A 21,340-nucleotide genomic window follows, 5' to 3' on the forward strand; every position below is an offset into this window, starting at 1 on the left:
TTGGTCACAACTACCCCACCCCCGGTCATCTTTGAAACAGTGTCATGGGATCTTTTACGTCCACTTGAGAATGCAGACACAACCTCGGTTTGACATCTCCGTGCCAGCGTTAATTGTGTATTAACATATCAGGGTTTGGAAAGTTATACTCACCTGCCCTTCCCCTCAGAGCCTTCCCATCACGAACAGGCCTTGAGCCTGTCAGGCTCTTGGGAGTCACAACCTCACCTTGACACTGTTCCTAACACACCAGGTAACAGAGATCCATACTTCCTCCTTGCGCTCTACCTGGGCGTCATTCTCTGTCCTGTCTGTTAATCAGTCGGAGACCTGCAGACACCCCCACCCACTGTGAGACCACCAGAGAATGTGCACAGAATCACATTGGCACCAACTTGCTCTCTAACCCACTAGCACCTCCCCCCACCCCCCCAACTCCTCCCAAACTCCTCCGCAGCCCACCCTGTGTTGTGAGCTGAAGTAAGAGGGCTGGAATGGAGGATTGCATGGTGCTACAGTGGGGAGGGTTTCCCTGCAATGTTGCTCCTGGTGTTTGCTGCAGCTCAGTTGGTAGCGCCCCCTCATCTCTGAGCCTGAAGGTTACGGGTTCAAGTTCCACTCAAAAGACTTGAGCACACAATCCAGACTGACTCTCCCCTCTCCCAGTGCAGTACTGAGAGTGTGCTGCACTATCTTTTGGATGAGATATTAAACAAACAGGGCATGCCTGTGAACCATATAGTGAGCGCCGTTTTGAAGAACAGCAGGGAAATTCTCCCTGGTGTCCTGGACAATACTTATCCTTCAAAAAACATAGATAAAACAGATTATTTGGTCATTATCACATTGCTTTTAGTGGGAGCTTGCTGTGTACAAATTGGCTGCTATGTAGAGCTTACAGTAGATCCTTGAGGGACAATGCATTATAGATTGAGTTGGTAAGGCCCTACCTTCTTGTATTCAGAGTCATAACCCTACCCTGTTACAGACATTCTTGACCACCGCCCCATTTAGTAAATATACAATTGACGACTTTCCCTCTCATGATGAAGCTCTGATGTTGCCAAGGGTGACCACCAAATAGGGTGTGACATAGGGAGTTGAAAGGTCATGACAAGTCAAACCCCGACTCCATACAATGAAGTTTGGATCAGCCAACTCCAGCAGGAAGGATGTGAAGGTGGCTTGGTGCTTAGGAGTTTTTTTACACAGCCAGGCACAGGATTAATGAAGGAGTCCAAACTATGCCATAAAAGTAATGACTAAAGGTCTAGATTTTGGCTATTTCATCTAAAAGAAAAAATTCAGATCTAGTGCTCTGTGAGCATGCAAAATGACAAAACAATGAAACATCCACAGGGCTGTGGGAAAGGAGCAAGAGATTGGCCCTAAATAGATAGGTCTTTCAAAAAGCTAGTTCAGGCATGATGGATCGAATGGCCTTCTCCTGTGCTGTATTATCCTACGATACAGATACAGGCACTGGTGTAGCAGTTCTCGGAGCAAGCCAGGATTTTTTTTAGTTCACCACTGACAAGGTGATTTGAGAAGGTGGTGCTGGACCTTCTCCTTGATGCCTCAATTTTAAAATTTGCATCCTCATTTTCAAATTCTTCCCATGCCACACCACCACACCCACCCCACCCCAGCCCACGCCCACACTACTTTTGACCTCCTTTAGCCCTACAATCCTCTCTGCATCTCTTGTGAAATTCCCACTTCCTTCACATCACCATTGGCAGCCCTGCCTTCAGCCATCTGGGCCTATATTCTGGAAAACCCCCCATTAAACCTCTCTCTCCTCCTTTAAAATCCATCTCTGACTAAGCTTTTGTGAGTCACGTCTATTTACTTTTTTGATTACGCTCCCGTGAAGTGCCTTACGTTGTTAAAAGTTGATGCAGATGACAGTGAACTAATGGTGTCGCAACAAACTTGTGTTGGCAGCTTGATTCAATTGGTAATGCTCCTAGTTTTGGGGCAGAAATTCATCTGATCACCACACCAGAAACAAATTTAAGCTGAGAGTTCAAAACATACTAAGGGAGTGCTGCATTGCTAGCGGGTTTTGATCTTCTTTCCACATTCCTTGCTAAGGTAGTTAACACGAATGCTGAAAACCCCAAAGGGACCATTTGGAGAGCAGTTGGGTGTCCCTCATGGGTCTGTGGTTGAATTCTCTTGATTCAGTAGGTTGTGGGGTCAAGTTCCAATTGCAGAAATGCGAGCGTAAGGTCCGGGCTGACGCTTCAGGGCAGCTCTGAGGGAATGCTGAACCATCAGAGTTGCCCTCCTTTGGATGAAACATTAAGGCCACATCTGGCTTCTCTGGTGAATTTGAAACATCCAACAGCTATGGTGAAGAAGAGCTGAGTAGCTCTCCCCCAACATGTTCCCTGATCTTTTCGTGATCTCGTTGCTTTCCTTTGGGAGCTTTTTGTGCTTAAATTGGCTGCCACATTTCCTACGATACATCAAGTCTGCACTTCAAAAGTATTAAAGCACTTTGGGAGGCCCTGTGTCGGCGAAAGGTGCTATATAAATGCAAGTCTGTCTTGCCTGTGACTCGGGGGTGATAGAGCTACCAATTGAGCCAAGGTTGATACAGGGAAGTAGTACAAAAGATAATGAATTTTCTGATCCAAACACCAGACATATGAATGGCAGTGTCCTAATCAGTTGAATGAATACAATGGGATGTTTCAAATGTATTATTGTGGGAATGAGACAAGTCTTGAGGGCTACACAGTGTAATTCTTAAATCTCTCTGTTTCCATAGTGAGGCCTCGGTTAACTCTGTGCTGGCATGCCTGAAGGTTCGTTGTGTTCTGCTAAAGAAGCACCTGCTGTGGAAGGTCAGTACCTGCCTTATTTTAATATTATTACATAGAAGGGCAGAATTTACAGCACGGAAGCATGCCATTGGGTCCAACACATCTGTGCCGTTACCTGTGATCTGTGTGAGCTCCCTCCAGTGTCACTTCACCAAGCTGGGCCTGGCGCCATTTTGTTTTCCTGAATGGGCGCGCGGTGGAGATGGCGCCTTTGACCAAGAGTCTGCTTTCCCCGTCCGGTCGGAGCGTTCGTCAAATTGTAACAAGACAAGCTTGCCACAAAATTGGTTCTGGCTTTCGTGATAAGTGTTGGAAATGCTGTCCTTTGGGGAGGATCAGCATTCTGTGTTGCAGTCTGCAGTTATGTTGCGACGCAGACTGGGGCTTACATGGGGCTTAAATTGGAGGGAAGACTAGAGGAACAGACCAAGTGTTTGCAGGAAATTGAGTACCAATGGGCTGGGTTGCAGACTTGCTTCTAGGCTCATGGCTTTTGCTGCACTGATTACCTCCGTATATCGGGTCCTATCAGCATATCATCGGGAATGGTGGTTACGGTTGGGATTTTCAGCGCTGCCAGTGGTGGGCATCATTGCGGGCATTAGGGAAAATTTGGAGAACGGTCAAAAGTCAATTGACTTTTGGCCGCACTCCAAATTTTCTCTTTCCCGTCCTGCCCGTGATGATGCCTGCCGTTAGTGGACCAGAAAACCCCAGCCCGTGTTACTGAGCTGGTCATCCAGAGGCCCAGACCAATGACCACTGGACAGGGTTCTCACTTATCGGCCTCATCTCACCATCGCTGGCCAAATTGTGAAAACCAGGGTTGACCGGGACAGAAACTCACTGGGTTGTCATGGGGAAGCACAGGTAACAGTGGCCCTGGCCTGTTACAGAACACTGCTCCGCCTCATGGTCCTGCAGTCGCTACACAAAGATCATGGTCATGCAGTTAAACGCCTCCATGAGGACAGTGTTGGGGAGGTTTAAGTCCACTCCAACTGTGTGATTCCCAGTACTGTCTCTCATTGCAGCGACCCACCAGCCCCCACCCCGCTTTCTACCACGTGCCATTGCATTCCACGAGGTGGAAAAACATCAGGAGGAACACTGGCTTTCCTATTGCCAAGACCTGAGAAACTTCCCATGGAAATGCAGAAAATCATGCCGCCCACTCTGGGAAGCAGCAGCTAATATTCATCCACTTCATCGGGATGGACAGAATTGTGGGATGCATGCAGCGTAAAACATCAACACCAGCTCAGACACCCAGCCCCGATCCAGTGCAGAATTCACGGACCCAGCACAGACCCCCCACCCCCATCCACCCCCGATCCAGTGCAGAATTCCCTGACCAAGCACAGACTGGGTCAAATATGGACAAGGAAACCTCCTGCTGATTGCCACTTTCTGCCCTTTCTCAACTGATGAATCAGTCAGTGCTCCTACATGTTGAACACCACTTTGAAGAGGCACTGAGGATAGCAAGGGCACGGGATGTACTCTGGTTAGGGGATTTCAATGTCCATCACCAAGAGTGGCTCGGTAGTACCACTACTGACCGAGCTAGCTAGCTGGGCTTGTAGAAGACGGTGAAAGAACCAACACAAGGTAAAAGCCCACATGACCCAACTACCTGAGACAGGTGCATCTGTCCAAAATAGTATTGGTAAGAAAGACCAGTGCACAGTGTTTGTCTGGCACTACCACCGTGTTAAATAGGGATAGATTCAGAATAGATCTCGCAGCTCAAAACTGGGCATCCATGAAGCGTTTTGGGCCATGAGCAGCAGCAGAATTGTATTCCACCACAATCTGTAACCTCAAGGTCCGACATATCCCTCAGTCTACAATTATAGCCAAGCCAAGGGGCCAACCCTGGTTCAAGGAGGACTGTAGAAGAACATATCAGGATCAGCTCCAGGGAAACTTAAAATGAGTTGCCAACCTGGTGAAGCTACGTGCAGGCTAAACAGTGGTAGCAGCATGCTACAGAGACAGCCAAGCGATTCCACAACCAACACCACAGATCAAATCTCTGTAGTCCTGTCACATCTAGTCAGGTATGCTGGTGGACAATTAAACAACTAATTGGAGGAGGAGGCTCCATGAACATCCCCAACCTGAATGATGGGGGAGCCCAGCACATTGTTGCAAAAGACAGGCTGAAGTATTTGCAACAACCTTTAGCCAGAAGTGCTGATCCATCTCGGCCTCCTGCCAAGGTCCCCAGCATCACAGACACCAATCTTCAGCCAATTCGACTAATTCTACATGATATCAAGAAATGGCTGAAAAAACTGGATACTGCAAAGGCTATGGGCCCTGACAACATTCCGGCAATAGTACTGAAAACTTGTGCTCCAGAACTTGCCGCGCCCCTAGCCAAGCTGTTCTAGTAGAGCTACAACACTGGCATATACCCGGCTATGTGGAAAATTGCCCAGATGTCCTGTACACAAAAAACAGGACAAATCCTATCCGGACAATTACTGCCCCATCTGCCTATACTCAATCGGCAAAGTGATGGAAGGTGTCATCGACAGTGCTATCAAGCGGCACTTACTCAGCAATAACTTGCTCACTGACGCTCAGTTTGGAATCCATCAGGATTAGACAGCTCCTGACCTCACTACAGCCTTGGCTGAAACACCAACAGAAGAGCTGAATTCCAAAAGTGACGTGAGAGTGACTGCGCTTGATGTTGAGGCAGCATTTGACTGAGTGTGGCATCAAGAAGGCCTAGCAAAGTTGAAGACAGTGGGAATCGGGGGAAAACTCTCCACTGGTTGAAATCATACCAGGCACAAAGGAAGATGGTTGTGGTTGTTGGAGGTCAATCATCTCAGTCCCAGGACATCACTGCAGGAGTTCCTCAAGGCCCAACCATCTTCAGCTGCTTCATCAATGACCTTCCTTCCATAATAAAGTCAGAAATGGGAATGTTCACTGATGATTTCACAGTATTCAGTACTATTCACAATTTTTTGGATAATGAAGCCCGTATGCAGCAGGTTCTGGGCAACATTCAGGTTTGGGCTGATAAGTGGCAAGTAGCATTTGTGTCACGCAAGTGCCAGGAAATGACCATCCCCATCAATAGAGAATCTAATCATCTCCCCTTGACATTCAACAACATTACCCATCGCCAAATTCCCCACTAACAACATCTTAAGAGTCATCATTAATTGGAATCTTAACTGGAGCAGCCAAATAAATACTGTGGCTACAGGAGCAGGTCAGGGGTTGGTACTTTTGCAGTGAGTAACTCACCTCCTGACTCCCAAAAGCCTGTCTGCCACCTAACAAGGCACAAGTCAGTGGTGTGAATGGAACTCTCTCCACTTGCCTGGATGGGTGCAGCTCCAACAACACTCAAGAAGCTTGACATCATCCAGGATAAAGCAACTATCTTGCCTGGCAGCTCATCCACCATTTCAAACGTAGATTCCCTCTCCCACAGTGGCAGCTGTGTGTACATTTTACAAGATGCACTGTGGCAAATCGCCAAGCCTCTTTTGGTAGCATGTTTGTAACACAGGACCTCAACCAACTAGAAGAACAAGGACTGCAGATGCATGGGAACACCACCACCTGCAAGATACACACCATTATGACTTAGAAATATATCGCCATTCCCTCATGATTGGCATGGAGTGACCTCTGGATCGGGTGCTCCATTTGGGAAGGGGCTCCCAGAGCGGGACGTTCCACCCAGGGAAGGAATCCCGGAGGGGGAGCTCCACATGGGGAGGGGGTCCTAGAGGGGGAGCTCCATGCAGGGAGGGACACCTGGAGGGGGTGCTCCATGCAGGGAGAGGCTCCCAGACCAGGATGCTGCACCCAGGGAAGGAATCCTAGAGGGGATGCTCCATGTGAGGAGGGGATCCTGGATGGGGATGCTCCACCCAGGAAAGGAATCCCAGAGGGGATCCTCCACATGGGGTGAGGCTCCTGGATTGGGATGCTTCACGTGGGGAGGTGCTCCTGGGTTGGGATGCTCCACCCAGGGAAGGAAGCCTGGAGGGGGAACTCCACGCAGGGAGGGACCATCAATTCTGATTGCGAGCTAGTTATTTTCAGAGTTCCGTTGGGCTGTTAAGTGTGTGTTTTTGGCAGAGGTTTTGCCTTGTCTTCTTTCAAAGGGGCCCTGTTAAGATGAACACTATATGGGACAAAATTGAACATCTCTCCTTTGAGTCTGCTGTAGTTTTGTAATAACCAAGCATTTGAGGTCGGTTGAAATTCTTTTGATAAAGTTTGTCTGCTGTGAAAGTTATGGTATTGTCCAGGTGGCTGCCATTTTGGGTACTTCAGCCTTAAGCGAGGTTGGAATGCTGTGCATAATGCTTCATAACACCGGGCAGTGCAGTGCCAAGCTGACCTCATTCATACTCAATGGGTTCGAGTTCAGGAAACTTCCAATGGTGACTGTTTAACAATCAGACCAATTGAACGGAGCCCATTACAGTGATTGATTATATCGAATTTACAGCACAGTAAAGGGCCATTCAGCCTGACTGATCCAAACTGGTGTCATTGCTCCGCGCAACTCTGCTCCTATTTTATCTAATCCTAACAACATATGCTTCTATTCCCTTCTCCCTCTGTAATTATTTCCCTTCCCCTTCAATGTGTCAGGTCTGCCTGATACGCAGGATGCTTAAATGAGAGGCTAGAGTAGTGCGCTGGGCTACTAATCCGGATACCTAGATTAATAATCTAGAGAATGAGAGTTCAGATCCCACCAAGGCACTTTGAACATTTGGACCTGAATTTCACTCTCCTCTGCTAGCGGGTTTTAGGAATGGAATTTCACACCTCCACCCCTGGGTTTCCACCTGCCCTGACCACACAGACTGGAAGCTTGACTCTGCCCTATTTGAGGCCCTTAAGTGGCCAATTATTGGGCCATTTCCTGCCCAACCCCAATTTTTAGGCTGGCGGGAGTGTTTACCTAGTGTGGGGGAAGCCCAAAAAGGAACAGGTTTAGATCTTGGGCAGGAAGTGGGGGGTGTGGGGGGGGGGCCCCCATTAGAAGCCGTCCTGACTGTGGGCGCCTTCCGCTTAAGGTCCAGTGGCTGCTGGACTCCACACCTCCCCCCTCAACCCCTACCCCCAGCCTTTTCCCCCAACACCCCAATCGCCTCCTTCGGCCTTGGAGGCTCTGACCAATGAGACCTAAGTGCTGGTAATCTGGGAGGTGGGGCTTCTTGTCAAGCACATAGCATGTGAAAAGCTCTCTGTCATAAAGTTAACTGTTTCTTGTTGAAACCTGTCCGGTACGTCAAGTCATTACGTTTGGTGACGAGGGTAAAATAGTTCTGACACTGCACCTCGCCTTGCTCATGTGAGTACATCGAATCTTAAGAAAATGAAAAGAATTCTCACCAGTCATGCCGCTCTTTGGCAGAATCGATCCTTGCATCGTGACTATGGAAGACTGGAGCCGGTATGGAGAGCGCCTTGCTTTGTATTTCATAGCAAACAAAATTACTGTGTTCGTCCACGCCAGCAAGGTTGTACGCCAGCGCAGGACACGTATTGATAAATGTGGCATACAGAAGTCAGGACTTACTGCCAGGCTCACATCGCGGACATCCAAGGAGCAGAAGATGCTGGAGCCCGACAGCCATGGCACACTGGAGGAATGTCCATTGCTTGCTGGGTGGCTTTTCGTGGACATGGCTCTGCTGTGAAGCGGGGAGGTGGAAAGTCATCGTTGAGGATCTGCTTACACCAGATGATGATCGAGGGGGTGGAGAGGAAGGACCAGCTGTGTTTGGGAGAGGAAGATGTACGGGGGGGTGGTGGTGGGGGGTGGGGGGTGGAGGAACATCTAGGATTGACAGGGAGAGGAAGAGATGTTAGGATGGGGTGAAGTTGGGAGGAGCGGGATGAAGGTGTTGAGGCGTAGGTGGGGAGGAGGGACTAAAAGGAGAAGGCAGCAACTGGGGTGGTAGGTGTAGGGGAATGAGAGCAGAGTGAGGGAAAGAGTAAGGGTGTCTGAAGGAGTCCACAAGGAGCAAGAAATAAGTGGGGTAGGAGTCCGGGGGTGGGGGGGTGCGGAGAAACAAAGGTCTGGAGATTCAAGACGGGGGGAAGAGTTTCCAAGGCGGGAAGGAGTCCAGTGGGCGTGATGTCCAGGTGAACATGCAGGGGATGGGTCTGTTGAGTCCATGACTGCCTCCTGGGGAGTGAACTGAGGGTAGGCGTGGAGCGAGGAAATGGTGAGAATGACTGAGGGCAGAATGAGTTGGTAGGCTGGGAGGGTGAGCGTTTGACAGTGACGGTGGTTTCTGGGGACCCGGAGTCTGACACGGACCCTGGGGGTGGGAAAGAGGAAGTCGGGGAGGTGAGTGTGGATGGGGGTGGGATTTTTGGGAAGGAAGGGAACGTGCACATTCACCTGGACATCCCCGAAGGAAAAGGGTTGTGGCTGGGCGGTCACGGAGGGGAGGGGAAAAGGTGGGGGAGTGCAGGAGAAACTGAATTCAGACCATGCTGTCCAAATATGAAGTGAAACGAGAGTCATAGTGGGCGAGATCAGGTGCTGCATGGGAGTGTGATCATTGGGTGGGTGGAGCTGCAGATCAGCTCAGATGGACAACTGAAAGCGAACCCCAGCAGGCAGCATTGAAAATGCTCAGGATATTGAGGTGAGTGTGATACATGAAGGATCTGCGTGTGTGGGAGAGTGTTTGCACAAGGCTCCAAAAGGTCCTGCTACACACGCACTTCTCCCTCCAGAATCACTTGTTGGCCAACTGTTCCCTCTGTGGTGACAGAAGACGAGGCTGTGAGGCTTACAGGCAAAGGGGACTGGGAGGGAGAGGGCGGCCTCTGAGATTCCTGAGTGGATGACCCAAGGTCATCCAACTGCTCGGTGCCCGGGGGCACCAGTCTGACGTCTTGAGGGGAAGGACCACCTGGAGGAAAGTCGAGGCACCCTGTTTCCCTCTCGTGTTGCCACTGCAGGAACTCACCCATGGCTCCCGTGATGGAGTGCAGGTCTGTGCGCATCGCTGCGTTCTGCTGGACCAGGGTCTCCATGGCGTCCACCATCCTTCCCATGGAGACCTCCATACATGGGCACCACTTCATCAGAGAGCAGGCAAACCACTCCTCTGACTCATGTGCCACCCTGTTGAGGGTTTCCAACAGCTCTGCGTGATGTTTCCACGCCTTCTGCTGTCTTGCCAGGATGAGTTGGAAGGCCGAATCCAGAGGCTCGTCATCTGACTCGGACCCCACAGATGCCTCTTCCCCAGCAGTCCCCTGAGTGCTGGGGGGCTCGGCAGCACCTGCCTCCTCCTGCTGTGGACATGTGTCCATGTGGTGACCACCAGATTGTGAATCCAAGCCTGTTCTAGATCTAGGTCCCACCGAGGTGTGTGTCTCTGCGCTGGTGGAGGGTGCGGGTAAGCGCTGTGACGGGTCTGCCAGGCTGCTTATTTCCAGCTCTTCAATGGAGGAGGTGTCCTCTGGGCTGGAGGTGGGGACCTGGATGGAGCTGAGGGACTGGCTGGCTGAGGGTGTTGGTTGCTTGGCAGAGCTCCCTGTGAGCCAATGTAGAGATAATTAGTGCATGGCAACAGAGTCAAAAGCAGGAGAGAGAGCACTCACGGTTGCGTTGAAAGAAGGACAATGTGGCGCAGGATCCTTACAAGGGTGTTCGCGCCGACCTCACTGTCACCAGTAGCACTGTCGATGTCCTCGCCAGTCAGCGAGATGGCACACTCCTCAAAGTGAGTGAGGGGCTGAATGCAGACTACTCTGCCCCTGGTTTGGACCTCTCCCTGCCAGTGTGAGCAGGCTTCTCTTCTGTATAAACAGATGGAGAGAGTGCGAGAGGACACATGGCACTGGGTGGAATGTTTGTGTGGTGAGCGGAGCCATGGACAGGATGAGAATATGAACTCGAGAGGTTATGAGCCTGTTGGGGATGTGAGGGTGTGTGTGAGAGTTAGTGGTGTTGTCCCTTGAGGTGTGAGATCCCTGTGGATGTGAGATGGGTTGATGAGAGTGATGAGAAGAGTGAGTTACCCTGGCGGAACGGATGAGACCATTCATCCTCTTTTGGCACTGGGTGGCTGTCCTCTTTTGCAGGGCATTGGCACTGACCACTGCTGCCACCGCTTCCCATGCTGGATTGGTGATGCAACTGCCCATCCTGCAGCCAGAGCAGGGGTAGAGGACAGCATGGTGGGCCTCCATGGCTTCAAAAGGCACACAGGGGACTGAAGCGGGGGTGGGGGGGGGGTGTGTGTGTGTGTGTGTGCTGCAGTCTTTTTGCTGTTAGGGGCCATCCTGTCTTCTGTGCAGCAGTCCTGGGCTGCACTTTACGCAGCAGCACTTTAAATGTGGTGCCTGGTGTGATGAAGTGGTGAGGGGGTGACTTGGTGGGTAAATGAGAGCCCGCCCGCCATGGAAATGGCATGCTTCTCGGGAACACATAATTAATGTGGTGGATTTGGGACAAAAGGGCATGAGAAGCTGTCATTGTGGCTGACAGATAAAAAGTCATTTTACCGGCCCGCTACCACACTTAGTGCAAATCTGGAACAATTCCGTCTTCTATCTCTCTCTCCTCTTCCCTCTCTATCTCTCTCTCTCTCCCCCCTACTCCCCTCCTTCTCCTCCTCCCTCTCCCTCCTCCGCCTCTCTCTTTGTGTCTCTCCCCCTCCCCCTCTCTCTCTCTCCACTCTACTCCCCTCCTCCTTCTCCTCCCTCTCCCTCCTCTGCCTCTCTCTTTGTGTCCCTCCCCCTCCCCCACTCTCTCTCTCTGCTGGTCTCTCTCTGCCGGTGTCTGTCTCTCTCTCTCTGTCTCACTCACACATGCACAACCATACAGTTGCTGGTAACCTCCAGACACTGAATGTATAAGTCAAACTCAGTGAGACAGGGAGTGAGAGCAATGAGGTTTGTACTTTGTGCGACTGTATGGTGAATGACTGTGCTTGTGCCAGAAGTGACCAGGTTAGAAAGCAGTGTCACACCATTGTACCCGGTATGTTTTCATAATCCCAGAAAACTGACTCTGATTGGCTGAAGCTGGCACATTCCATCCAAGGCTCACTCCCATGAGACCAATGGGCCTGACCTTCCTCCCCCACAGGAAGTGTCCTTCAGCGCAACACATGACTGAGTGATGGCTACAATCTGACTCTGAGAGCTTTGCAGTGAGCACTCACTGTCTGTCTCAATTGATGATATTAGTTGACTTTTGTTTAGCTGCTTTTCTCAGTCTTGTGCCCACCAGCACCGCTCCCCCTCCCCACTTCTCTCCTCCAGGCATTGATCTTAATAGCCAAGGGCAATAACTGTCTGCTGGGTCACCCACATGACTCATCTTTGTGAGGGAGGGAGCTGCATAGGTGACTTATTGGCAGGCTATTTAACCATGTGATGCCTCATAACTGAGCCCCAAATTTGTCCTCAGTTAACCCCCCCATCCCGCTGCCCCCATACTATACCAAGAACGTTGCGGTCAAGAAGACACAACTATGGCCCCAGCTGTCATCAGCTTATATAGTTTGCTCCAATCTTATACTGCCCTCTGAAATGGCCGAGCAAGCTACTCTCAGACTGCCATCAAGGGTTCAAACAGGATGCACCACAACCATTTTTTCAGAGGCAGCTAGAGATTGTTGATAAAGACCAGCCTTGCCGGTGATGGCCACATTTTTTAACATAAGGAAGCCTGGGAAATTTTGATCTAAATGGGTCAATTCCAAAATGGAGCTGAGCCATCTTCCAAGGAGATTGGAGAGGTTGGGTGTGGGCTTGGTGGAAACGGATCTCTGTTGACCTTAATGTATAAGACCATAAGACATAGGAGCAGAAATTAGGCCATTCGGCCCATCGAGTCTGCTCCGCCATTCAATCATGGCTGATAAGTTTCTCAACCCCGTTCTCCCGCCTTCTCCCTGTAACCTTTGATCCCCTTACCAATCAAGAACCTATCTATCTCAGTCTTAAACACACTCAATGACCTTGCCTCCACAGCCTTCTGTGGCAATGAATTCCATAGATTCACCACTCTCTGGCTAAAGAAGTTTCTCCTCATCTCTGTTCTAAAAGGTCTTCCCTTTACTCTGAGGCTGTGCCCTCGGGTCCTAGTCTCTCCTACTAATGGAAACATCTTCCCCACATCCACTCTATCCAGACCTTTCAGTATTCTGTAAGTTTCAATCAGATCCCCCCCTCATCCTTCTAAACTCCATCGAGTAGAGACCCAGAGTCCTCAAACGTTCCTCATATGTTAAGCCTTTCATTCCTGGGATCATTCTCGTGAACCTCCCCTGGACCCTCTCCAGGGCCAGCACATCCTTCCTGAGATACGGGGCCCAAAATTGCTCACAATATTCTAAATGTGGTCTGACCAGAGCCTTATAAAACCTCAGCAGTACATCCTTGCTTTTATATTCTAATCCTCTTGAAATAAATGTCAACATTGCATTTGCCTTCCTAACTACTGACTCAAACTGCAAGTTAACCTTAAGAGAATCCTGGACTAGGACTCCGAAGTCCCTTTGCACTCCAGATTTCTGAATTCTCTCCCCATTTAGAAAATAGTCTATGCCTCTATTCTTCCTACCAAAGTGCATGACCTCACACTTCCCCACGTTGTATTCCATCTGCCACTTCTTTGCCCATTCTCCTAACCTGTCCAAATCATTCTGCAGCCTCCCCGCCGCCTCAATACTACATGTCCCTCCACCTGTCTTTGTATCATCTGCAAACTTAGCCAGGATGCCCTCAGTTCCTTCATCTAGATCATTAATGTATAAAGTGAAAAGTTGTGGTCCCAACACTGATTCCTGCGGAACTCCACTAGTCACCAGCTGCCATCCTGAGAATGTCCCCCTTAGCCCCACTCTCTGCCTCCTGCCGGACAGCCAATCTTCTATCCATGCTAGTACCTTGCCTCTAACACCTTGGGCTCTTATCTTACTGAGCAGACTCCTGTGCGGCATCTTGTCAAAGGCCTCCTGGAAGTCCAAGTAGATAACATCCATTGGCTCTCCTTTGTCTAACCAACTCGTTACCTCCTCAAAGAATTCTAACAGATTTGTCAGGCATGACCTCTCTCTTTGATGAAACCATGCTGACTTTGTCTGATTTTACCATGCACTTCCAAGTATTCTGAAATCTCATCCTAAATAATGGACTCTAAAATCTTACCAATGACCGAGGTCAGGCTAATCGGCCTGTAATTTCCCGTCTTTTGCCTCACTCCCTTCTTAAACAGGGAGGTTACATTAGCGATTTTCCAGTCCTCTGAGACCCTCCCTGACTCCAGTGATTCCTGAAAGATCACCACTAACACCTCCACTATCTCCTTCAGAACTCTGGGGTGTAATCCATCTGGTCCAGGTGATTTATCCACCTTCAGACCTTTCAGTTTTCCTAGCACCTTCTCCTTGGTAATGGCCACCATACTCACCTCTGCCCCCCGACTCTCTTGAACTTTGGGGATGTCACTTGTGTCTTCCACTGTGAAGACTGACACAAAGTACCTATTCAGTTCCTCCGCCATTTCTTTGTTCCCCACTACTACTTCTCCAGCGTCATTTTCCAGCGGCCCAACGTCCACTTTTGCCTCTTTCTTACCCTAAAAAAACTCTTGCGATCTTCTTTTATATTACTGGTTAGCTTACCCTCATATTTAATCTTCTCCCTCCTTATTTCTTTTTTAGTTGCCCTCTGTTGGTCTTTGTAGGCTTCCCAATCCCCTGGTTTCCCACTGCTCTTCGCCAAATGTAGGGAGTTTGTGAGCCTCGGTAATAGATGGGACTGATTTGATGGGCAGAGTCTCCTCCATTAACAATGCCGAACAGATGCTGCTTGTCAACTGGGATAGGTATTCCATAAAGCTGGAAGGTGACCTCGTAATCCCTCTCAGTAGCTTCGTTTATTGCAATAAGCTTAAAAACATGCCTAGGCTTTGCAAAACAGCTGGCCGACAGGTACTAGGGATCGCACAGAGGTCAGAGAAGAGGCTCTTGAGACCCTGGCAAACCACTAAAGGATAAAGTTATTTTTACAATATCACAGTGATGTTTGTGGGATCTTGCTGTGCACAGATTGGCTGTTGCATTTTGGTACATTATAACAGTAAATACGCTCCACAAGTACTTGATTGGCTCTGAAGCATTTCAGGGCATGTTGAGGTTGGGAAAGACTATGGGAATGGAAATCTTTCTTTGATATTCTATGAAAAAAATTAGGAAACGGCTTGCATTTATGTAGCACTTCTCATGGCTTCAGGCATTCCAAAGTTCTTTATAGTCACACTCAATGAAGGAAATGCAACAGCCAATATTCACACAACAAGCAAAAAGCAATGTGATAATGACCTGATAATCTATTTCAATGGTGTTCATGGAGGGATAGATATTCTCCAGGACACTAGAGATAAATCATCTGCTCTTCTTCGAAACAGCGCATTGGGATCTTTAACATCCACCCGAGAGGGCCGACAGGGTCTTGGCTTAATGTCTCATCTGAAAGTCAGCACCTTGGACAATGCTGCACTGCCTCAGGTACTGCACTGGAATGGCAGCCCAGATTTTTTTTGCGTGTGTTCAAGTCTTTGGAGTAGAATTTGAACCCACAATCTTCTGACTCAGAGCGAGAGTGCTACCAACTGTGCCACAGTTAACACTGCTGCAGTGCAGCGGGATGTTTTTCTACATTCAAGGTGCTATATAAATGCAAATTGTTCCATGTAGCAAAGGTCCAAGTTGATATTAATACAGGGGCTCAGATACAGCAATAACTGTTCCATAAGCTTCCCAATGACTCTGGCATCCCACTTGGTGTGGTACTCAGGCACAGTAGCCAGGACCTCCTGGGTACTGTGCCTGATCTATGCTGGGTTAGCTGCTCTCGTTCATTGCAGAAGTTGGAAGGGAGGTTGGGTGCTATAAATGAATGTAATAAAGCGTTGTGACCCCAACACCAAGCAGGGTATTGCTCTTGATCACAGTCCAGTGACCCCTGCTAGAAAGGGCTGCATGTGCATCGACATCAGGTTTGGCGATGGGACCTTGATCCTGGCCCCATTTTAACTGAACCTTTTGCCTTCTCCCTCGCTCTGAGGCCACTCTGGTTGATTGCAGCAACCCTCTTACTGCTACCCGAACTGAGACCAGGCATTGAATGTAGGACCACCCTGGCTCAGTAATAATTTGGTTAACCAGCCGGCTATTGATGAAGTCTTAAGCAGAAAAGACACCTCCCTCTCTCTCCACCGTCCGATTCCTTATGAGTCCAGACCTTATCCTGTGGCCTTCATAGGGTCTGGAGCGAACCATATTGTGGCTTGAGGTGGAGGAGAAAATCTTTGGCTTTCTTCCACCTTGGCAGTTCACGAAAATGTGATTAACAATAGCACCACTTGATTGCATTCCCACACAGCGTCATCTGCTAGGAGTTGTATGTGGAACAACTCCTTCCTTTTCCTCTTGATACTTAATGCATGAGGAGTAGGAGTTCATCTGTCAGCAGAGCTTGGTACAGGACGGAGAGGAAATGATAGGCCTCAAGGAACCCAAATATCTAGTCGCCATGGTGACTGAGGAGGAGACAGTTAGTTCAGGATAGTCTGTGCCCTGTGGTGACTAGGAAAACATGCTATTGGTCCATTCTTGTAACTGTAGAGAGTGCCAAGGAGGTTTATCAGTACTGTTAACCCTCTCTGGCCCTGAGACTGGTTTCTCCTTTTTTCTGTTTGTATGAGTGCAATATGAGGTTAGCAACGGTGGTTTATCGGCTCCACGCACAACCACTAAGGCTTCTCTCCAATATCTTTATGGTGCCAGGACCTTTAGCTGTCGATGGGCAATATAAATAGGGACTCGGCTCACTAGCAAACCCAGATTTAATGCAGCACTCGGTGAGTAGAGTAGACTGAAGCCTCAGTGTGAAGGCCGTGCAGTGCTCAGTAAGCTAATATGGGGGATCTGAGACAATAATAGCTTTCATTTTACGTGTGACTGTAGCCAGTCAATCTAATGTGTAGTCGCACATTTTGTGCTCTCTGGGTAGGGTGTTAAATGGGCTCCTGTAAACTAACACACGTTGGGAGAAGTAAGTACTATGGGGTGAAGAACTGCTTATATGTTCAGAAACACTAAGTCCCTGTCTCGCTGTTGGATTTGTTTAGTCCACTTAATTCATCTCATTAATATCACTTCACTTCAGATTGACTTTAAATGCATAATTCTTGATTAGCAGTAAATCATGGTGAGAGCTGCTACCTGCTCACTGGTACTGAATGCTCGCCAGGTTAGGAATTTTCCCCTAAAATAGCACTTTACGGGCTCTGGCCTCTTCAAATCCAAACACTACTGTTACAGACATAAGATGGAGTTACCTGGTGCCATAGATATATACATAAAGGCTAAATGGCAAATAGGATTATATAGAAAATAACAGGTAGTTGACATGGAGCTAGCTATGTACAGCATAAGAAGGAACTGGTATGGGACAGTTACATAATTAATAATGAATAGCAGGCATTAGGGTTATATTGGTGAAAATGAACAAGTGACGCAGTGACTTAGCTACTCGGCAGTTGGCACGGTGTTATGTAGAAAATACAAGTTTGTATAAAAGGTTGCCTAATGCCTTTCCCTTTTCTACATGTCCTAAAACACTTCAAGCTATGAACTGCTTTTGAAGTGCAGGTAACTGGGAAAAGAGGCAGCCAATTTGCACACAGGGAGCTCTCACAAACAGAGAATGAGATGATAGACCAGTCAATCTCTTTTTGGTGGTGTTGGTTCAAGGAGGAACGTTGAACCTCCTTCAAGGGGGTGCTGATTTGGGGGTCTAGCTGGGATATGGGAGGCTAGCTGGGACACGGGGGCTGATTTGGGGGTCTAGCTGGGATTTGGGGATCTAGCTGGGACATGGGGGCTGATTTGGGGGTCTGGCTGGGACATTGGGTGTTGCTGATATGAGGAGGTAAGCTGAGACGTGAGGAGGTACTAATTTGGGGGGTCAGCTGGTATGTGGGGATGCTGAGGTGCTGTGTTCAGGCAAAGGCTATGAAGTTGAATGTTACTCATGAGCAACGTAGCAGCCCCTGGTTCTTATTCCAGCTGTTAAGTGTGCAGCCCTATAAACAATTCACTCTCAGCAGCACCAGAGGGAAGATTGCATTTTCTCATGGGGATTGTTTTATTGTTTGCTCTATTGCTATAATTAAGATGGTAAATCAGGGTTGATATTTTGCTTATCCCCATTTTTCACCCGAGTATCTAGATGACTTGTCTGTTGTCTGAAATCCACAATCATCCTACACGAGGGTGATCTAAGGTTTGGGTGCTTTTGTCACTGGCCAACCAGTAAAGAACAGTTAATTGAATTTAACCCTTTCAATACCAAGCATCTGAGTGTGTTAACTCTCCTTGTGCTCAGCGCCTTGTTTAATCCTCTCAGGACCAAGTTTGTGTTACAGCAATATGCTTAACTCTATCATTACTAAGAGGCAGCAGTGCATTTAACTCCCTCAGTGCTGAGCCTATGTCCCAGTTGCATGTTTAACTCTTTCAGTACCTGCTCCCTATGAGGTGGTGTGTTTAACTCCCTCCATGCTCAGCACCACCTTTTAAAACACTCAGGAGTAGGCCTATGCAGCTGCAAAATGTTTAATCTTAATGTTTAGATAGCACCCTGGGCTCACGGAGAACCCCCCTCAATGCCAATTTCATATTATGGCGATTCATTTAACAACAACAAATTACATTTATGTAGCACCCTTTAACATAGCAAAACATCCTAAGTCACTTCACAGGAGCATTATCAAACAATATTTGACAGCCAATCGTGTAATGAGGTGAGAAAAGTCTTGATCAAAGAGGTAAGTTTTAAGGCTTGTCTTAAAGGATGAGAGGGGTAGGGAGAGGTGGTCAGGTTTAGGAAGGGAAGGGAACAGAACTTCAGGCCTGGGCAGCTGAAGACATGGCTACCATTAGTGGAGCAAAGGAAATTGGGATGTAGAAGAGGCCAGAATTGGAGAAGCATAGAGATCTTTGAGGGTTGTAGAGCTGGTGTCTACTTGGGTTTACACCATGTAGAACTGCTATGTTTAATCCTCTCAGTTGTGTGCACGTGGTATGGATCTACATTTAAACCTCTCAGAACCAAGCCCATGCCCCCGTAGCCTATGTGTGCCTATGCTACCTGAGTGTGTATTGGTGAGGCATTTGGCATAACCATGTTGCCCTCCAACATGAGCAATGTGCCGTTCCATCTAGAATCTGTTGTACAGATCCCACGAAGGACAGCAATCATTTCTGCTTTCTTAGACCCCCTTTTTAACTCTTAACTTGAGCTCTTCTGCTAATGCCCTTAACCTGGCCTTGGTTAATTGTTGTAAATTGCTCCGGGATAAATCTTCCCTTTCCAGAAAAGTCTTAGCAATTGTCAAAGCCATTCTGCTTTTCAATCAGTATTGTAAAATTCACTGTGGAAATCTTATAAACCTTAACCTCAGCAAGTATCGGAACTTTGTCTGTGGATTTGAGACTCTAGGATGAGCCCAAAATTTATGTTATGATCCTTGGCCAAACCCCATGGTGTGGGGGGAGATCCAGTTAGGGGCCAACAATGTTTATTTAAAGTAAATAAAGTTTGAGATTCAAGACGCTTACTAAATGAATAAGGCCACAAAATTCCACGGGTTTTAAACAAATAAAAATAAATTTTACTATAAAAGTTCAGAAAGATGAAACAATTTACAGTATCTGTCTTATACTCTAACATTCAGGGTAAGTAGGAGGTATATTTGAATTATCAGGCAAAATGTGGTTGGACACACCACACAATAGTTGACAGATGAGGCCAAAATAGATTCCATGGATTTCTCAGCAACCCACCCAGATGCTTGTCACATTGTGAGCTAACCAATCTCACTGAAACTTTGTTTCCCTCATGAAGGCCGAGGATCAGCCCTGCGTAAAACCACTGAACTGAGCAAGTGTGGTCATTTCTTGGCTGATGTATACGCAGAAGCCCAATGTTCATCGGGAACCAGAGTTCCCGACTTCCAAATTTCAAACCAAGGTAAGTATCTGAATTTCTTAACAAGCGTGAGATAGTTGTAGTCAGTCAGGGTTTTTTTTTCATTGTGGGCATGTTACAAATCAGTAAGCAAACCAAGATTAATTTGATATCAATTTACAAATACAAACTTCATACCAATGGCAGTTCATTTTAGCACGGTTGTTATGCTGCCAATTTATATTACACCTCTATTTCTACCTGTGAATGGAATGGAAGGCAGTCCCTCTCTCTGTAGCCTTGTCCCTCCCTATCACTGTAATCTTCTCCAGCGCTACAACTGCCCGAGATCTCTGCGCTCCTCCAATTCTGGACGCTTGTACATCCCTGATTTTGTTTACCCTACTACAGGTGGTCATACCTTCAATTGTCTAGGTTCCCAGCTCTGAAATCCCTCCCTAAACCTCTGCATCTTGCTATGATCTGCTTAAAACCTACCCCTTTGACCAAGCTATTGATTATTTGTCTGAATGTCCCTTATGGCTTGGTAAATTTTTGTTGGGTAATGCCCCTGTGAAGCACCTTCAGATGTTTTACTGCATTAAAAGTGCTATATGAATGCAAGTTGTTTTTGTAAATGAATATTTACTATTGAGTCCAATTTACTTATTAACCTATGTTGTCTTCAAATTTCAATGGTTTGTTTGTTAAAGAAATACTGCCAAGTGATTTCCTTTAAAGGAAAATTCCCCTTCCATTGTGATGTAGCTCGCTCTCTCTCTCCCAAAAGGTCACTCAGCTCCCTGGGTATAAACAAGTTTTCATTCAGCCTTGGCCTGTTAATTATTTTCCACAGCTCCGATCAATGAAATTGCAGAGAAACGAAGCAGGGTGTGTCTGAAGAGAAATTTTCATTTCTCAAAAAACAAGTAGTGTTAGCCATGGCTCACTGGGTAACACTCTCAGCTCTCAGTCAGAAGGACATGGGTTCACGCCCCACTCCAGAGGTTTGAGCCCAAAACCTAGGCTGACATTCCAGTGCTGCACTGCTGGAGGGACTGCCTTTTTGATGTGGTGTAAAACTGAGGCCGCTTGGATGTGAGAGATTTTGTGGCAGGTATTTACTTGAGAGCAGAGTGTGGCAACTGTTTATTCCTCAGCCAATATCACTAAAAAAAATTACCTGGTCATTATCAGATTATTGTTTGTGGGAGCTGCTGTGCACAAATTGGCTGCTGTGTTTGCTACATTGCAACACTTGTCTACACTTCAAATTTACCTCGGCTGTGAAGTGCTTATTGGGACATTGTGAAAGGCGAAAGTTTTTTTTTTTTGCAAGCTATCAATTTCTATTTAATGAAGTTGTGGCAGAGTTTGTTTGCGCTTTGTTCAGTGTGAAGCCAGAGTTGACAAATCCAGGCAGTGGGCCTCAGTCCAAACAAACAGACTCGACAGGCTTGACCCTATTAACTGCTTGACCTTTCACCCCA

At 47.8% G+C, this 21,340-nt stretch overlaps 1 protein-coding gene across 3 annotated transcripts in view; it reads left to right on the forward strand.

Annotated features, from left to right (window-relative positions):
* The window catches only part of LOC121292469 (pleckstrin homology domain-containing family G member 3), a 198,184-nt gene that overhangs the window by 39,837 nt on the left and 137,007 nt on the right, over nt 1–21,340 (forward strand). For all 3 annotated transcript variants that reach the window (XM_041214442.1, XM_041214441.1, XM_041214444.1), the window contains one exon: nt 2,780–2,855. In XM_041214442.1, the coding sequence (XP_041070376.1) occupies nt 2,807–2,855 (49 nt within the window). In that variant the 5' untranslated portion in view covers nt 2,780–2,806. The remainder of the gene's footprint in view (nt 1–2,779; nt 2,856–21,340) is intronic.

Source organism: Carcharodon carcharias, chromosome 20 (genome assembly GCF_017639515.1).
Source record: "Carcharodon carcharias isolate sCarCar2 chromosome 20, sCarCar2.pri, whole genome shotgun sequence".
Lineage (NCBI taxonomy): Eukaryota > Metazoa > Chordata > Chondrichthyes > Lamniformes > Lamnidae > Carcharodon > Carcharodon carcharias.